At 33.7% G+C, this 19,499-nt stretch overlaps 3 protein-coding genes and 1 long non-coding RNA gene across 4 annotated transcripts in view; 3 read left to right on the top strand and 1 right to left on the bottom strand.

Annotated features, from left to right (window-relative positions):
• LOC149909803 (peptidyl-prolyl cis-trans isomerase NIMA-interacting 4) overlaps positions 1 to 19,499 on the top strand; it is a 107,613-nt gene that overhangs the window by 65,593 nt on the left and 22,521 nt on the right. The gene's annotated exons all lie outside the window — the stretch shown is intronic.
• Tmem43 (Transmembrane protein 43) lies at positions 3,384 to 13,219 on the top strand. Its single transcript, XM_090119919.1, has 8 exons — positions 3,384 to 3,558; positions 3,662 to 3,766; positions 4,164 to 4,390; positions 4,614 to 4,807; positions 6,288 to 6,463; positions 9,362 to 9,590; positions 9,908 to 10,013; positions 11,511 to 13,219. The coding sequence occupies exons 2-8, from the start codon at positions 3,662 to 3,664 to the stop codon at positions 11,626 to 11,628; spliced, it is 1,155 nt and encodes a 384-aa protein (XP_089976045.1). The 5' UTR covers positions 3,384 to 3,558; the 3' UTR covers positions 11,629 to 13,219.
• LOC149909814 (uncharacterized) lies at positions 6,721 to 8,219 on the top strand. Its single transcript, XR_016458368.1, has 3 exons — positions 6,721 to 7,193; positions 7,321 to 7,382; positions 7,457 to 8,219. It is a non-coding gene; the product is annotated as an uncharacterized LOC149909814 (long non-coding RNA).
• Positions 13,837 to 18,630, bottom strand: LOC149909815 (matrix metalloproteinase-19-like). The gene is made up of 8 exons (XM_090119921.1): positions 18,430 to 18,630; positions 17,702 to 17,834; positions 17,326 to 17,427; positions 16,852 to 17,017; positions 15,883 to 15,934; positions 15,702 to 15,791; positions 14,332 to 14,463; positions 13,837 to 14,039 (listed from the first exon to the last, which is right to left on the bottom strand). The coding sequence occupies exons 1-8, from the start codon at positions 18,514 to 18,516 to the stop codon at positions 13,848 to 13,850; spliced, it is 954 nt and encodes a 317-aa protein (XP_089976047.1). The 5' UTR covers positions 18,517 to 18,630; the 3' UTR covers positions 13,837 to 13,847.

Here is a 19,499-nt window from a genome sequence, read left to right on the forward strand (position 1 = left end):
GAATCCTATGGAACTGCCGTAATTGTTCAATTTGACGCGGAAATAATAATGATATACCCATCTCTTTCTCACAACAGTGGTTTTACCTTAGAAAAAGCATCTACACTCTTTTTATTAGCGCTCTCTTCATTGGCATCGATGTACCTTTGCTGCGCGGACGCCATCTTAGTATACGGTTTTGTTTACATGTGAGAAGATGTAATTGTGAAATTTTTATGATTTTCCAGTGTTTTTCGACCATAATCGAGTGTAATAAGTATAATTGAAAATAATAATAGGTACCATGAAGTGTTCTATAGTAGGTTGTGGCCTATGCCAAAGCAAAAACAGGCCGAATCTAACCTTTCAACGGTAAGTGGCTAACATTTTGTTAAATTGTTGCTTATATTAAAGTGTATTTATTATCAAGTGTATAGAAATCTTTTAATCATTTTACATTTAATCGTCTTAGTTATTATGAGCTGTAGAAACCCGCAATATTCTCCTTATTTCATTTGCATCGAAAACATAAACATGAGTGCTAGTGTCGAACATCATCGCATAAACACCTTATCGATAAATTATTAATTTGTTTATTAATTACGTGCGAAGTTATATATTGTTGTATATTTTCTCGTTTTAGTTTACCAAGTAACGAATCCCGGCGAAAGGCATGGTTGGAAAAGATTGGCATAGAAAATATCCGGCCAGGAACTAAAAACATTAATGTGTGCTCATTGCACTTTGAAGAGAGCGCATTTAATAAGACTTTAAACATTGTTTGATTGAGAGATGATGCTATCCCAACAGTATTTGCAAAGGTAAATAATTCATCAATCTTTTTATTAAACAACTAGCTGCTCCGCGCGGTTTCACCCCCGTGGCTCCAATACTGTTGGTCGAAGCGTGGTGATATATATTATATACCCTATAGCCTTCCTCGATGAATGAGCTATCTAACACCGAAAGAATTTTTCAAATCGGACCAGTAGTTCCCTAGACTAGCGCGTTCAAACAAACAAACAAACTCTTCAGCTTTATAATATTATAGTATAGATTTTATTTAGCTCATCCTGTTTGTTTTTTTTAGGTACAAGGTAGTAATTGAAATTGTACCCCCTTACTGTTGACCGATTAATCTAATTGCTATATGCTTCACAATATCTTTTTTGACATAATGCTCTAGAGACCTAGACTGTCATGAGACAAGTGGTGTGATGACTGGTACTTAAAACCTACTGAGTTATTTTTTAGTTTTTAAGATATTACCTACATTATTAAAATCTTTTAAAGTGAAACTTTTATTACATCGTCTCAAACTTTTTCTATACTTAATATTGTAAAAAGGAAAGATTTGATTGTGTATGCACAAAAAGACCTCAAAACTACTGGTCCAATTTTTTTAATTCTTTCGTTGTTGGAAAGCTACACTTTCCATAAGTATATAATACTTACACTATGTTTGTTCAATAAATTATTTTAATAAAAAAAAAAATACTAAAAGTTTTACAATTTACCAAACATTGAGTCCATGTTTCTGTAGCAATCTATTTATTATTACTTGGGACCATATCTAATGTAACATTTTTATCTCTTTCAGGCAGACCATCCATCTCAATTTGCTTTAATTGACATATCAAATACTACTGATCAACCATCATGCTCAGGTTATTCACATCCACAAGATGCCAAGGATCTTGAATTGGTAAGAGCAGTTCTTGAATAGAAAACCTATATGAAATAATTCTTGTTTAAAAAAAGGGAACTTCAATACGTAACTTTTTCATAGTCTTAGTCATACATGCTGAGATTCATGTGTATAATTATGAGAACTGTTATCAATAATTAAAATTTATTTAATGTTTTAGGCTTCAGCACTCAAAGAATGAAAAAAATAGAAGAAAAAGTGGAGAAACAGAGAAAGAAAATTAAATGTTTAAATGAAGTGGTCCGTCAACAAATTTCCACACTGTATATGGCCAAGCTCATTTGCCGCATCTGTGACTACTGTCGCATGTACCTAAACATATATAGTAACCACTATAACTTAAATAAATTATTTTATGAAAAAATTGTGTTTGTTATTTAACTATACTTGCCCTTGAACATCTGCTTGAGTCACTCACATGTATTTTAGCCAGCGGCTCTGCTCTTTTTTATTTTCGTACATGCGAACGAAGTCGCGGGTAAAGAATGCTCTTATGATCGAATGGGTTGCTTGGAAGAAATTGCTTGGAGCAATAAAGCCGCCTTTTGACTAAATATGTCCTATTAAGTAAAATTTGTATTTTCTGTTTGTGTGCAATAAAGCTTATAAATAAATAAATAAAGTACCCTATGGATGGCTCCGGTCAAATAAAACCCGATGTTAAATTTCATCAAAATTGGCTTGTCCGTTTTAGCGTGAAAACGGAATATACATACATACACACTTTCGCATTTATAATATTATAAAACCTATCTTATGTGTTAATTCAAGTTACCCTCAATATGTGTGCTAAATTTCATTGTGATCGGTTCAGTAGTATTTGCGTGAAAGAGTAACAAACTTACACATCCATCTTCACAAACTTTCGCATTTATAATATTAGTAGGAAGTGATAGGATAGGATTAGTGAGGATACATAGGTATATAAAGAAAACCCTGTCAATCGCGAAAAAAATCAGCTGTTTCATATAAAACTGCAGAACGAAAATATCAAAATGTATTGATTACACACTACAGCCACAGTATTACAATATTATTTCCTATAGGAAATATGGTAATACTGTGCTACAGCTATCCCTAGTAGGTAGGTACAATTGCAAAATGGTTAATCCGAATCACGAATTACCGAGTAACGATTGCCCGATAGAAGTAGTTATCTTTTTTATTTTGTTGAAAGAAGTACCTCTTACTAGGTAAGCACCTACTGCATACTTATCATTCAAAAAGACAAAATTCTTATTACCTGAATTACCCATTCTTAACTCTATCATCAATCGATACAATATTATCGACTAGACGAACAAGTGAACGTCCCTAGCCCGCCATGTTTGTACCCCGATTTGTTTACTTAGGTATGCAGGAAAAGTACATGCATATGGCAGTTCCATATGATCGTTGTTCAGAGCTGTTGATAGAGTTGTCCTCTATGCATCTCCGATCATCCAATGAGAAATGTTATAGAATTGCCATTTACAAAAATTATTTTCATATACATATCTATTTTCCATTTGTAATTTTTGATAAAATATACCTAATTGTAGCGCCCATGTTATTTTACAGCATTTACATATTTAATTGTTTGTATCAAGTTTATATCATTAATGGGAACAAGCATGACTAAAATATTTTTAATAATCTAAGTATTTTAAAAATATCATCTGTCCACCTCTCTGTCTACGGTCCACCATCTGTCAAATTAAATACACAAATGAGGGGACATTGCTCAAATTATAAAGAAACTTTATTACTTTCCATAAAATGCCCATGTATTATTAAAATATAAATATGTGAATAGTTGGCATGTTATCCAGTTCCCAAGCAATCAACGATAACGCACTACTAATTCAGAATCAATAATTTAAAATATCAAGGTAGGTACTTAAGTAATCAATAAAAATATTAAAAATGTTCATTATTATATGTAACATAAACTTGTATTTTATTAGATAATTTTTCTCAAAATATTAATTTCAGATGGCTTGGTCTGCCGCGGCAAATCACTTCAGACAAACTTGGATAACTACTTTAATGAGTATGATATTATTTTGTGGTGTAACTTATTTTTTAATTTGGGCTGAGGTATGTATCATCATCACACACTAAGGGATACTTATTTCATAGTCAACGTTCAATCATACGATGCAATACGGATATTAATCATTGAAATAATTGGAGGAGATACCACAAACAAAATCTGTGCGCCATTTTTTTGCTCTAAGTTTTAAAAATTATTATCTAGTTAGGTACTTACCGATGAAAGTTATTCCTTTGCACTTTTCCGTATTATTTGTGCAATATCGTAACACACACGAAGGCATATTTGATGCGTTTCACTTTAAAACAAATAAAAAATGAGCGTGCAGTTACGCCATATGGCGTATGTTGAGCGGAACATAAGTGATGTAGGCGGTGTCGTCTCCATATATCTCAATGATATTAATGGAATAATAATCTGTATTTCATTCTTTTGCTTTAGGGTCATGCAATAAGAAGTAACTTGATGTTGGAAGAGCTGATGTCTGCAGCTCAGAGTATAGATGTTCATACGCAAGACGACGCGGCGCGGTATGAAGATAAGATTGTTCATATAGTGGGTCCCTTGAGAATCTTAGAGCCAATATCAGAACCTGATTATAATATACAAGTACAGGCGGTGAAGTTAAGGAAGCGTGTACAGATGTACCAATGGATTGAAGAAACAACGTAAGTATACAATATGGAATTAATTTTTTTTCTATTCATATTTATTTTATAACTAAAGGTTACTGTGTTATTTAATACCATTACTGTATTATGTTCATTAATCATATCTATACATTGAAAAGTATTAAATACTTATGTCAATGAGCATAACCTTAACCAAAATAATATGTTTAGTTTGCAATATGCAAACTAATAAGAAATATATATATTGCATTATTTCTAGAGATACAGAGAACTTTCTAAGCGAACCAGCTGAAGAATCACAGAAGACATATTGGTATCGTAAAGAGTGGAAGGACTATGTTGTTGATTCTGCTCTGTTTTATATTTGTCCTGGACATCACAATCCTACATCAATGCCACTCTTTAGTGAAACACACATTGCTGAAAATGTGAAAATTGGATGGATGTATTTAGGTAAGTTGAATTTTATGTGTTACTAGCTTTCTGCCCGTGGCTTCGCCCGCGTTTTCAAAGAAAAACCCGCATAGTTCCCGTTCCTGTGGGATTTCCGGGATAAAACCTATCCTATGTGTTAATCCAAGTTACTCTCTATATGTATGCAAAATTTTATTGCAATCGGTTTTGTAGTTTTAACGTGAAAGAGTAACAAACATCCATACATCCATACTTACAAACTTTCGCCTTTATAATAGTAGTAGGATGGTCAGAACCTATTACCGCAATATATAGATTGTTGTATCTGAAGGGAATCATCATACAACACATACAACCCTTATGATTCTTGTGAACACACTTGCTTCATGCTTGTGTGTGTGAGCCATTTCAAATGTTTTGTATGAAGATTCGTACTGGTTGTATCTTTATATTGTGCTACTACTCAATGCAAAAAGGGATGTTTAGCGGGCCTCTTATGAAAGTTATAAATGGCCATAATCTTCCATGCTAGCAAAGAAAATGTTTCACAAATAGTGACACCTAAAACCCTGTTGTAGTAAAATTGAAAATCAATCATTTTATTTTATTACTACACTAGCGTCCGCCCCGGCTTCGCCCGTGGTACATATTTATGTTTTCTCTACATAAGAACCATCATGGTACTTCAAGGAATATAATAAAAAAAGAATTATCGAAATCGGTCCACCCGTTCTCGAGTTATGCGCTTACCAACACATTTTGCGATTCATTTTTATATTATAGATTATTAAGACTCCAAACTCCCATATTTTTTACTACATTATCTTAACCACTGAGCCACCACCTCTTTTGTATGAATAATGGTTAGGGAGCCAGGTGCAAATTTGGTTAACTATTTCCTCTCAAGAGATAATTCGTCAGACGCATGAGAGTATAGTATTATAAAGCCTCGTGAACGTCAGCTGGCGCTCGGTTGGGGGGGTGAGCGGTTGTAGCCTCCCACGCACATAGGAAAAAAAATACATTCATTCATTCATTTCCTCTCAGCTAAAAATTTGTCAAATTGTAGCTAACCCAATATCTCAACGAAAAAAAATAGTCAGCTGGTTACAACATGGTGTATTATACGTCAGCTGGTGTCTCGAACATGAAAGTTAAATTTAAAGAAAAATTTATTTTCCGTTATTTCCTCTCAAACAAAAATTTACCTGATGATAGCTTATATGTAACTGTGGATAAATATATATGTCAGCTGGCTGTATCTTGGTGGAAAAACCGTCAGCTGATACGGGTGGCTACAACCGCTCTTCCCCCCAACCGAGCTCCAGCTGACGTTCATGAGGCTTCATAATACTATACTTTGATGCATTTTACTAATTACCGCTTGAGAGGAACTTGGTCATAAAATCTGCTGCTGGCTCCCGGACCATAAACCATTTGCAATTAGCAACAATATAAATTAGTATTAATATTTTATTTTATTTGAATTTTATTAATACTCTTGTCTTTTATATTTAAGGATTGGATGTGAAAAGGAAGGTAAATGATTATTATGAGATATGGTCAGATTCAAGACCAGAAAGGAATGATATAAAGCTACATTCAGGTTTTTATTATCATGGCAATAGTCCACTGGAACATGAGATTGGTGATTTGCGCATACATTTCTCTTATGCTGGTCGAGAAGATGATATTGTAAGTAGTTTTTATTCCATAGAAAAGGATAGGTGCATTGGCATTGAAACAAAAAAGTAAACATTTAATAACTGGAAAATAGCGCCGATATTGTGGATTTTGTCGCGCTTTTTGACAATAACTTTACAGGTACCTAGGTATTCTTATTTTATTTAAGGTGATGAATTAATTTTTCTAACATTTACGGCCCTTTTTAAACCTTCGTAATTTTTATATTATTTAAGTTGTCGTGATGAAAATTCTTGACAAGAAAGTTCAATAGTAACACAATACGTCTACCGTTTTAGAAACATGATTCCATGATATTTTCTCGATAGAAAAAAAATACAAAGTTCTCATTGTTATTTTTTTATAATCTCTGGCATCTTCAAAATAACAAACGTAAAGTTACGACTTTTTGGATATTAACTATAAAATATACAACCTATACGTCTACCGATTTAGAATTTTGAAATATGCGATGGTTTTGAAATAAACAAGAAATACTTGAAATTAGCGCGCGACCAGCCAATATAGCGAGAGCCGCCCTGTACCTTCCTACCCCGATCGCTGCACGAGTCATTCCCGCTACGGCCGTCACACGGGGAACTTGTGTCGCTCGCGCAATCGTAAAAAAGGGTGACAACACGATAAGACAAAATGAGACAAATGGGGACAATAAAGAAAATAAGAAGAAGAAACATAAAAGTTGGAGGAAAAAGAATGCTTACAATTGGAACAAATTAATGAAGTAAGTTGGTTTTATTTTAAATTTGATGATAATTGTATTATAGACGATGTTTGATATGTACCCCTGTTTTAAGTACATAACGAATGTGTAAGATTTTTTTCATTTATAGCATAGATAATCTTTTCAGAAATCCGGAATCCAGAAGGAAAATAAACCCACTGATTGTTCACAATGTGAACCCACTCCTTCGTAAGTACCTTTATTCAGTCAAAAATGTATGTTATCAACGTTCTACTGGTTTTATCGCATGATTCCATTTTTAGCAAAAAGCAACAAAGTGCAAAGAAATAAAAAATCATGGTGAACTTAGTGGAAGTATGGCGGACATAATATGGAACAGGAGCTCATTGGAGTAGTACATATTTAAAAAAAATACGAAATAATTTCAAGAATTACATTTCTTAGAAGGTGGTAGATAAGTATGTTGTATAAAGAATTTGATGTTGATATTTATTTCATTTATACTTACTACACCTGTGCGGGAAATTGCTTAGTAATAAAACAGGTTTATATTCATATTTACATAGTAATGTGAGTTTTCATTTCGAAAAATTTTGTGTAAGTATATTAAATTGAGTTCCTGGGTGATCTGGAAACACAATTGGGCCCGGAAGATGGCGCTGCAGTCACTCCTCCTAATGACATGAACCGATTTGGATGAATATTTGTGTGCACATTTCATTTTTGTGGGATGATTGGTTGATTCGCTTTCACATTAGCTAATATTATGTATTTTTGTTGTTAGAAAGTAAACTTAATTTAATGTTTATAATACATAATTATTGGTATAAATAAGCCAGTGTTCGTCTCACATTGCTGTACCTGCCTACCTACCCTACCAGGGCCTAACTTTGTTCTGGCTATTTTATTTTGATTATTTGTAATGAATAATTACAATTATAATAGAGTGCAAAAAATAAATACATGCGTCAATATATTTTGTGTTTTTTTTTAAACAATTTTTTTATTTAAAAAAATATCATTCCGACCGCGGCTTTGCCCGCGTGGAATTAGGTTATATCGTGAATCCTGTTTATCCCACAGAAGTGTTCAGTTCGGATAAAAAGTATCCTATGTGTAAATCCAGGCAATTAGCTATATTTTATCAAAATTGGTAATGTAGTCTTGACGTGATTAAGTAACAACTAACAAAAAAATATACAAATTAACATCCAAAGTTTCGCATCAGTTTTACTGTATTAGTGATATCTTCCACTCTTGACTTTGACTGAGAAGAATTAGGGTTTATAACTTCTTTCAGAAACAGAAATAGTACCTTTCATTTCTGGGCATGATGATAATATCTACGTCAGCATCAAATTCTATCTAAATCAATTCAGTAGTCCGCGTTATTGAGTACCATTTCATTTTTTCAGAGTAACAATATTTTTTGTTATTTTAAAGATTATTTATAACCTGTATTATTTTCTAATAAAGTAAACATTACGAAATAATAATAATTATTAATAATGTCTAAGTAGTTGTTGGAAAGAAGATTATTTGTTTATAAGCAAGAAAATAAAACCAATAAATCAACAATTGAATAAATGTATAACAATATTATAACTGTATGACGACTCCATACATGTTTGTCCCGAGTCAGCCAGCGGCAGCGCGGCGAGTTTGCAAGAATGACTTCGCGCACACCCGCGTTCGCGATAGCGAGCTATTAGACTCCGCCCGCCAAGCAGTGGATTTTTTTTTGTGTATCGTCTTAATTTATTAAAAAACTCATTTCGCCTATTATTCACGCATCTTGCGAATTGCGTGGTTACAATCAAAACTGTTTCCACGATGCGGCAACGTCGCGTCGCGCGTGCGGCCATACTTTTTACTTGCACTATAGGCGAAAAATATGTATGCTAATTTGTACATGTAGAAATAAAAGTATCAGAGTGAGTGTGTGTATTGGTCAATCATAATTTTTATTGAAGTGAAACTTCTTTATCGGGGTTGGAAAAAAATTATGTGTAACATTTTTTCGTTACTCGTGACATTTTTCCGTTACGCGCCATCTTTTTCTTATCACTACCACGCGTGATTCGACGTATTTCTGTAAAGTTGCATATAGTAAATTATTTTTTGAAAAATAAGGTCATAAAGAAGTTTCACTTCTTACGTGTGTAGACTAGTACACGCACACATTTTTTAATAATATTTATTTATAGTACACTGCGGTAGGACTAGTGGAAAGAGGCACACTACAACCATATTCTCCCAAAAACTTTCCATCTGCTGATCCAATTTCCCTAATGCGAAAGGGCTCATATAGTTTAAAACAGCTCTACGATTTGGAAAAACGTGACGCAAACACGCACACATGGAAATATCGACTGCTCGGCTTTGTGCAAGTGTTTGCTGCTATAATGACCCTACATCCAGAATGGCTAACCTTATGTGAGTAATTTTGTAGATTAATTTTATGTATTTACGGTGATTTTTTATTGTTTATGTATACCTTAGAGGACCCTCCAGTCATCTCACGAAACAGAGTAACATTCCTATGCTAATATTTAACTACGATCTTCCGTGGTGTGGTACTTTCCCCCGTGCGAGCTTCCCGGCAAATTCGTATTGAAGCGTGCTGGACTCCCTCTACTTTAAATAAAATTACACAACGTGCGAACAAATAATTTTTTTTTATTATTTCGTAATTCGTATTTTTTGTCAATATTTTTATTGTAATAATGTAACGAAATTATGCATATTTTCAGTTCTTCAATGTAAATGGGTGTCCAGTAACCTTAGACGGTGTACGCGACTCTGGGTCAACTTGGTTCTGTCGTTTTCTTACACCCTGTTCATAATCTCCATTCCTTGGTAAGCATATTGAAATTTTTACATCTTTACCATTCTAGACATACATACATTTTTAAGTATATTCTATGCAAAAAAAATCCAGATTTTTTAACATGAAGTTCAAAATTTCAGCTTATAGCTTAACAAAAAAATTTAAAGAATAGATAAAAATTCCGTAATTTCTATCAAGTATCTACGTTACGTTGTATTTTTTATTATTTGCTTAGAATTAAATATACTTAACCATTCGGTTCTTTAAGAACAATACGTAAAAACCATGATGCCACAACGAAGGAACGTAAGAAAATCCCGATATGTAATTGCATTTTATTCTGTATCTGTGTATATGATAATTTATTTGGAATTAATCGTTTTTTATATTATTGTGACGTATTTAAGCACGCAAAATAAAGCTCTGTACTCATAAGAAGATGATTTTATTTTATTAATGTAAACTGCATTGCGTAAATTTCTAAAAAACAACGTTCATTTTCGTGAACCAGTTTATAATTTGAATCATATGACGTCCACACAGCGTACGCTTAGCCAAAAAGTAAAAAACATTCAATTCATATTTAAATAAAACTCATTTTGCATACAGGAAAAATATATACGACATATGATTATGTATTTGAAATTGATTTATGGTTTATATTGAACATAATATAATTTTATTCTTGAATCAGAATATGCAAATGGAGCCTCGTAATATGTAGATTTTAGTTGCTACGATAACGGTGAAAAACCTGATTACATCATAATGATAAAAGCCTTGTTGAGATAAAATTACATAAAAATTCTAAACCTACCTATATATCTTTATCCTGGTATAGTGTAACAGTGGGTTTTTTACTAAAAGCTTAAACATTCTCATCATAATAATTAATTATTATCAGATTCTCCAAATACTTCCCCACACTTTGAAATGTGGCTATGTAGCCAGAATTGTCTTCAGTTGTCTCTTTTTCGCTCAAGACATTCGAGATAACCGAATCACGCTATCTTATTTTGACTTACAATCTTGTGTGCGTTAGTGTGCCTTTTTTGAAAATGTTGTGTTGGTAACCTTTATATAAGCGTTTTTCTTTTTTATATAATGGGAAGGCAAACGAGCAGGCGCAATGCCCGATGTTAAAGTACGGCGCGAATAGACGTGCATAACATAAGTTATAGGTATTTCTATTAGCATAGAGGGGACTAGTATGGGATAGTAATGAAGATGGGTGAGGGTTTTTTTTTTAATACATAAGAGGAGGCAACAGAGCAGACGCGTCGCCCATAGGCACAAGCATTGCCGGGGACATTGTTAGTGCGTTGCCGGCCTTTAAGGTAGGAGTACGCTCTTTTCTTGAAGGTTCCTAAGTCGTAACCGTTTGGAAACACCGCATGAGGAAGTTCGTTCCATCCGTGAATCCAATCGTTCAGTTATCCGTGAATTCAGAGATGGCGTGTTTGTGGCCTTTTAAAAATAAATATGATTTTTTCCCCAAATTTACTTAGCCTTTCCATTGCACGCAGGCTGTTCCACAAAGCCACGTTCGGCGCAGTAGCGCTTGGCGGCGCGCTACTACCAATCGCGCACTATTCCACGCTCCTCTCGCGCGACACGCGCCGCGCGCGGTACGAGGACCGCTGACGCATGCGCACTGCGATACCGCACCTCGTCGAGATGTGCGTTATGGCGCTCATGTACGCATTTGTTGCGTACCAATTTGTTGAACGATGAATGTGTATTTGTAATTAATAACATTGAATGTATGTTCTGTTCTGTCATTATAAATGTGTACAGAGGGGAGTGATATTGATGTAAGCTGTGTGTATCTTTTTAAAGATATTCAATCTGTAGAAAGAATAAAGTGATAGGTTTAAAGGACTCAAAAAGTTAAGTTAAGCTCTTGAAGTGTGTCCTGTGCTACTGATGTATTAAGTGATAGATATTTGTAACTTGTAGTCTTTTAAGAAATTGCTCCTACAATTTTGAGGTATTTTAAATATTATAAATACAATGTAAAACTACTATGTTGTAAAGTGTTTTTTGTCTGGTCATTTTAATCTTTCAAAGTTTTTTTGTTATTTATATTCAAGATGAAAGTGTTATTTTAAAATAATTATTTTATATTTATTAACACACATTGTGTCTATTCATGCATTTGCGACTGGTTGTGAGTTGTGACGATATAATTTTTTCTTTATTCGATTGGGCTTGAATTCGGTTATCAGGTATATTAATAGCCTCGAATAATGTAAAGGCTATCATATAAATATTGTGTACTTATTATAAAAACTTAACATTTGCTAAGGGGTGACGTATTACATATCATTTCATCTTCATTGATACTATTGCCTTTGGTATTTTTATACTGCTATTACCCGTGTACAATTTTGTATGGGCATTGTGTAACTATGCTTTATACCTATTCACTACCTAACTACTTACTATGAATGTAGTTATTTATAATTCTCATAAAATAGTAAGCAGTTACTCTATGTATAATAAAAAAAGACGGGTTGCACTCCGGGAGTGCCGGCAGAAGTGAAAACTTGATTATTAACGTTGAGCATGTTTGATATCCATCCGTCTTACGCTTTTTCGATCAGGTCACGTGTCCTGACGCGAGTTTAAGATTTTATACCCATTACAGAAAAAGTGCTCAACGCCGCTAAAGAAGTTTTCACTTCAATAATAAAAGATATTTTAGATTGACCACAACGGCTGTACCGCGCTTCAGGTATGTGCGCGGCGAGGCGAGGGAGAGTACCGATCGTTCTAATTCTTTCTAACTTCTAACTCGTGCTCTTTCTTACCCGGACCCCGCCTCACCGTACATACCTTTTTTTTTATAGTGGGGAAATCTTCCAAAGATACCCACGGCCCCCGGGGAAGGAGCCGTGGGTTATGTCGGATTCTTACCGACTAAAACCCCACTGTGTTCCGTCGAGCCGCTTTAATGATGGGGCCGCGGGTATTTGTTAGAATTCTTCCGTGACCTCACCGCACATACCTAGGAACGCGGTACAGCGGTTGCGGTCAAGCTATAGTAACTTTATTTTCAGAATTTGTAACACTGACTTTATCATTTAGTGTGTATAATGAACCTATAGTCATTATAGTAATGTTTGTTATGAAAGGATGCTTCAGATGTGTGGATCTTTGCGTAAATGAGATTTTGATATAAGAATAATGTATACAATTTTCCGATGCATTTAAATAAAATATCTTGAATTAATTATTTCTTTTATTTTTTAACCTTACAAAATACGAACACAATCATACAGTTTATACTTGCACTTTCTAATATGAACTAATTATATTAGGTATGGTACCACTAGATAAAAAAATGAATCTAAAATGCTTATAGAAATTCAATATTTTAGGGAAAATGAGAACCAATATTTTTTATTATAATATTATATCAAAATAATATTAAATGCATTTGCACAGTCATTCAAATTATGAAATAGTATATTTTTCCTTTATTTTCCCTATATTATGTAACTGTACTTTAAATCACTTTAAATTGTATGTTCTATGAATCATATCCATATTATTTGTTTTTAAATGCGTTTATTTTAATTAAAACATCATGTGTGAGTCACACACTTCAGCCCCCCTAGACAAGTGGCTTTCTATTAGCGTAAAGTTGAATAGAATAGATTATGAATGTATGAGATTGACGTTTGATTACGACGACGACGACGATTGATTACGTCAATCTCATACATTCATAATCTATTCTATTCAACTTTACGCTAATAGAAAGCCACTTGTCTAGGGGGGCTGTTTACATCAATGATATAGTCTAATAAATGCTTTTCGATTTTCGAATGTCATTAAACCATACAAAAAGGGGCTGTTTAAAAACCACCAGAGAACCAATCTTTGGGTAAATCTATGTCTTCTATGTCCACATTCTCTCCGAAAGTATTTCTAAATGTGTTTGTGAAACTGTCTTTAAAGTTGTTATAGTTATTCCTGAGTTGGTTCGAGTTTTTGCGGTATATTGGCCGACCTGGGTACGATACTACATTCAGATCTTTGTAGTTATCCTGAAATTTTAAGAGTAATTGATAAGATATTGTACTTGTATATGGAAAGAAGACACTTTTTATTCAATGATCAATGTAATATCAGTATTAGTATATTTTGATTATTTTACAGTAGCTATCTATGTTTTGCTTTTGTATTACTGTAAGGATGATGTGAAATGTATGATTTTTTCATTGAAATTTAATTAGATCCTATAGGCACTATTAATTAAAGTTTCGGATCTGAATATAGTTTTTCTTAAAATTTGGCATTATGTAAGTGTTGTTGGAAGTATATCAATGAAGAGATTACCTTAATGCCTTGTATGTCGTCTTCATGCAGTGAAAATATTTTGATTCCAAGGTCATAAATAGGGTACATCATAGCTCCGGTAACGTCGGTGTGTCCCATACCAATAACGTGGCCTATTTCGTGGGATACTGTCTGAAAATATAAAAAAAAATCATGTAATGTTAATAATTTTTTTTTTTGGATGAGTAAGTATACAGTACCTATCTAAACAAATATACTTAAAGTTATTTGACTTGTGTAATTTTGAAACGTATATCACTTTAATCATACATCAAGATTCAGGTTTTAAGACTCAGAAAATACTGGAAAACACATCATATTCATCAAACTAATGATAGGTAGGTACATATATATTTTAGTCTAGATATGAACTTGTTGAAAATTTATAATTTTAGTCTAGAAAAAAAGTTGCTGAAAATGCAAGTTATAAAATGTATGTGAAGATTCTACCAGTTCACATAACAAGAACTGAATATATTATGATTACTTAATAGAAAACAAAAAAAATAGACGACGTCACAAAAAAAAGTGTAAGGTTAAAGCGATTATATGTGAATTGTAATTTCATAATTAAATTTAGCTAGTTACCTAACTACTATAAGGTACCTATTTTTCGCATCAAAATTGGTGATTAGAAGGTTGTATGTTGCTTTTGTTGGTAACAACTTATTATTTTATTCATAATGTTAATTAATAATTATTATTAACTTCTTAAATATTTTTTTTATTTCTTTGTTAAAAATTGTTGATCCTCATCATGTTTAGAGTATACCGACCGCAACTTTGCTATTAATATAATATGATTAACAGGAAAATACAACACATAAATTAATTACCTAATACATAGTTATTTGATATTTCTCAAATGTCAATTCTACTATTAAATTAATTTTCCCAAGATGAAGAATGGGTTTTTTGAACTTTTCTTACGTCTCAGTATGAAATACCAAGAGGAATTCCCGCAAAGAAAAACCTAAATCTAATCTAAAAATATCTACAGCAGCTTGCAACTTGCAGCAGTAGATAAGAAGGTACTACCTACTTATTGTGAAAAATGAGACGCCAACGCTAAAGTTTGTTAATGTTTTGAAAGAGTATCAAGATTTTTATTAACTACCTAGCGGTCCGCCCCGGCTTCGCCCGTGGTACCTACATGTTTAAACTATCCTATCTCTCAAGTTGGATCGAACTGCACATGGTGTGCGAATTTTATTATAATCGGTTAAGTGGTTTAGGAGTCCATTGAGGACAAACATTGTGACACGAGATTTATATATATTAAGATTTGGATATAGTTTAGAAGAACCTACACATTCGTCAACAGATCGCAAGCCTTATAAATTTTATTTTATAAAAACACTTAAACATACTTGGAAAAGATTAGGTTCTCCTCTAGTGAAATCCTGTGTCCATGGTATGTCGTCATTTAATGTTATAACGCTGGCTTGATGTTTTGTTTTCTGTAAAATAAACATCAGAATTAGTTAGTTAGTCTTCAATAAAAAAATCGAATTTAGTGATATATTTATTTTATAATTTAGGTATACGTACCGTGTTTCCGAACGCAATTCTATTGTCAGGCTTTGCGGGTAAATTACCAAATCTGAAATAAAGTTTATACTTTATATATTACTTTAACATAAAACACGCATAAAACAGTTTATTTGTATTTTGAACTATAGGCCAGTGGAAATTAACATTAAATTCGCAAAGCACGGTGTAGTGCTGCATTTTTGGTATGTTGTTTGGATCAGTTAGGGTGATGTAAATCCCAATTTGCAACTTCGAAAAAGTTGTGCTCGCTGCGCACCACGTGATAAACTGCGAAAATTTTGGACTTTTTTCACTTTTTGCTCTATAAGTCATAAACTATGCGTTTCCGACAAGTAACATTCACTACATAAATTAAGCTAATTAAATTTGCAACAATTTAAGCCTAACCGCAGCCCTCTAAACCTTATAACAACTAAGCTATGGCCTTTCAAAGATAGTCAGTTTTTCCCGGAAATTTTTAGTTTTGCTCCCGTTTGAAGCAAAATATTGGCAAAACCGCTCGTTCTATGAGAAGGTCGTAAAATAAAGTTGTAGAAAATTTAATTTTCTTTTATTAGAGCACAACACAATCACTCACAATCTGCATGTCAAAACATAAACTGGGAGTACCTCCACGCGGTGAAGGCGTTAGGCGGTAACAGCGTAAACTGGCTAAATCTCGCATCAACTAAACAAATGCCTTCGGGCTTATGTTTTGGTTTTGATTTTCGCACAAGATAGTTGTAATTAGTAATTGGAAGTAGCCTACCCGGTAACGCAGGGGAGCAGCCAAAAAACTATTATCTTATTAACGCGAACGAAGTCAGGCTAAATAGTCATAAAAAGGTCGGTCCTCGGTCGGACGGTTTCCTGAGATTAGCGCGTTCAAAAAAACAAACAAACTTCAGCTTTATAATATTAGTATAGATTAATTAATGATGGTCCTATTAGACCATATTATTGTTTCTGACTGTAAAAATTCTTTACCTAATTTCTATGTCGGTGCGCCCTGAGTCTCTCTTCGTGAAAGTGATTCCACTTGCTTCAGACCAGACGGAGAATCCTAAGAATATTAACGAATCCACCTCTTGCTTGCTCATTGTGGACGAGTATTGGGTGATCTTGTATGTGATGTGCTTCTTGGGCCAATGTCCTATAAGAGAAGGTCTTATAAATCAATAACGCATCAAAGAAAAACTAATGCAACATTTGTCATTGCTTCTTCAGTTCAACATATCGTAGCGTTTGCTTCTCTGCCCCGTTTATCGGGGAAGGTTATTTAATTGATATTAAAATATAACCTTCCTCAACGTGGCAGATTCAGAATAAAAAAGGCCAATCGAAACAGTAGTTCCAGAGATTAGTCCGTTCAACCAAACAAACTTTTCAGCTTTATAATATTAGTACAGATATAAGTTAACAACTTAACAGTGTTAAAACAGAAATAAGTTAACAACTCACCATTCGTTGTATACCTCTTCGAGCGGCGTCTACCCCTCAAGATGTCCTTGCCTTCACATCTATTTAGAGACATCAAATATTTGGTTGAGCTATCTAGCGTTCCTAAAACGGATAGAATTGAATAAAATCTCACTCTATTCTCAACCGACTACAAGGAGGTTCTCAATCCGACTGTATTTTTTGGGTTTGTTACCTCAGACTTTTCGACTTGGTAAACCGATTTTGAGGATTATTTTTTTATCTCAAAGCTATTGCCTCCCGGTTGGTGCCACAAAAATTTTGAGGCCATGACCATAAGAAGGTGGTTTAGCTTATTTTTCAATAACTAATTGTAATTTCATAACTTTTTTCAATAACAGTTGTCAAACAATTTTACCTGTTGCTGAAGTTTTTGCGTAATTTTGAAAAGATCGGAGGGCATTCACGAAGGTAGAATCGTCAACGTTGCAGTGTCCATTACTGCAGCTCAAACTTTTTCTACTCAGGTAACCGAAGTCTACCAAGTATCGCTGTGATATAAAGGAATATTATTTTAATAATTATACCGTTTATTGGGCATACCTATTAAAAGTACTAACACAAGATACATTGGTGCCCAAATTAGGATAGCCTTTATCTTGTGGACCAACAATATTAGTGACTTACTGGACGTTACATTATTTATTCTTTTGAAATCTGTGCAATCCGTGGTAATTACTTAAATAACTAATTAGTGACTTTATGAGTTCTATGTAAACTTATTAGGTATATGATAAACAAACAATATATAACAGAATATGTTACATGGATCATTTCAAAAGCTTATAAATGAAAACATTAAAAAAAATATCTTATTTAAAAAATTGCAACTTAAGCTTTTTGCCATTTTATATTAGTATTGATTGTACTGGGACTCGGTTGTAGGTAGGTATAATTTTTGTTATTGTTCTACAGTTGAATGTTCCAGACAAGAAAATGCTGTAAAAACTCAATTATTTGAATGCGTCAAATCAGTGGCTCGTCTTCTCGTATAATATTGCAGTACCTACATGTTAGAAAAAGAAGGTCGATTTCGACCATCAGACGATCCCAGTTAATTAATTAACATAAATGTATATGACTCACCGCATATTGTTTATCATTCGATGAAATATATAAACTGTGGCTGAATTCACATAAAACACCTAACACTGTCACTAGTAATAACCTCATGTTTGATTTCAAGAGGTCTGTACCTAACTAGGTATTATACAAAGCTGCAGTCTTATTTATGTAAACAGAAAGAAGTCAAAGCGACGCGTATTTACTTTATTTTTCCTCCTACAAAACAAGTTTGTAAATAACAGATTCCCTGTTTATGACGAATCCAATTTGTTTGACCCAGACCATATTATAACACCACTGTTATATCATGGAACTAAATAACAAGGATAATTTGAAATATTTGCGTATAGTTTATACCTATTAACTACTCATAAATGTGAATAATAAAATGAAAGTAAAATAAACAGAAATACTCATTAGGCTCGGGAACATAAATAAGAGCGGGACTAGTTCCACAGGTCATCAGGTACCACGACACTGAACCAGTTTAAAAAGCTTGATGTGAAAAAAAATTAGGAAAAGAGTTCATTGGTGCCCTGTTTTTTGTAGTCCTTACGACACAATCTCTATTAGACATAGATTAGAAATTATAAAATCAAATCAAAACTGTTATATTCATGTATGTAGTTGTAGTTTGTTGATGTTGGTTCCATGTATCCGGACAAAGCGGTTTGACTCTGCATTCTTCATACGAACCGTGAGGAACTGCAAGATGCTTCCAGAATCCACGGATCGTCTCGTCGAATCGACTCACAGAACACGTTCTGCGACGAGTACTACCTGGGGGAACTGGGTGGAGCTCCGATTCTTAAAGAACTGGTTGATCTTTTTAATTCTGTTCTCTTCACCGGGAGAACTCCGCAGACGTGGAGCAAAAGCATTGTCATATTATTTTTCAAAAAGTGCAATAAAACCCTTTTGAAAAACTACAGACCTATATCGCTTTTGAGCCACGTCTATAAGTTGTTTTCCAGGGTAATCACAAACCGCCTTGCGCGCCGGCTTGATGAATTTCAGCCTCCGGAGCAGGCCGGGTTTCCAAGTGGTTATAGCACCATAGACCACATCTTCACAGTGCGGCAGATTGTGCA

Source organism: Colias eurytheme, chromosome 3, assembly GCF_061535395.1.
Source record: "Colias eurytheme isolate Ceu_HAF_F1 chromosome 3, ilColEury1 Martin Lab GWU primary, whole genome shotgun sequence".
Classification (NCBI taxonomy): Eukaryota; Metazoa; Arthropoda; class Insecta; order Lepidoptera; family Pieridae; genus Colias; species Colias eurytheme.

Coding starts and splice junctions, on each gene's coding strand:
- LOC149909815 (XM_090119921.1), bottom strand. CDS start 18,516: ATGAGGTTATTACTAGTGACAGTGTTAGGTGTTTTATGTGAATTCAGC. Junction 17,428..17,701: donor CGCAAAAACTTCAGCAACAG/GTAAAATTGTTT, acceptor TATCCGTTTTAG/GAACGCTAGATAGCTCAACC. Junction 17,018..17,325: donor GAAGAGGTATACAACGAATG/GTGAGTTGTTAA, acceptor CTTCTCTTATAG/GACATTGGCCCAAGAAGCAC.
- Tmem43 (XM_090119919.1), top strand. CDS start 3,662: ATGGCTTGGTCTGCCGCGGCAAATCACTTCAGACAAACTTGGATAACT. Junction 4,808..6,287: donor AATTGGATGGATGTATTTAG/GTAAGTTGAATT, acceptor TTTATATTTAAG/GATTGGATGTGAAAAGGAAG. Junction 10,014..11,510: donor TTCATAATCTCCATTCCTTG/GTAAGCATATTG, acceptor CATTGCACGCAG/GCTGTTCCACAAAGCCACGT.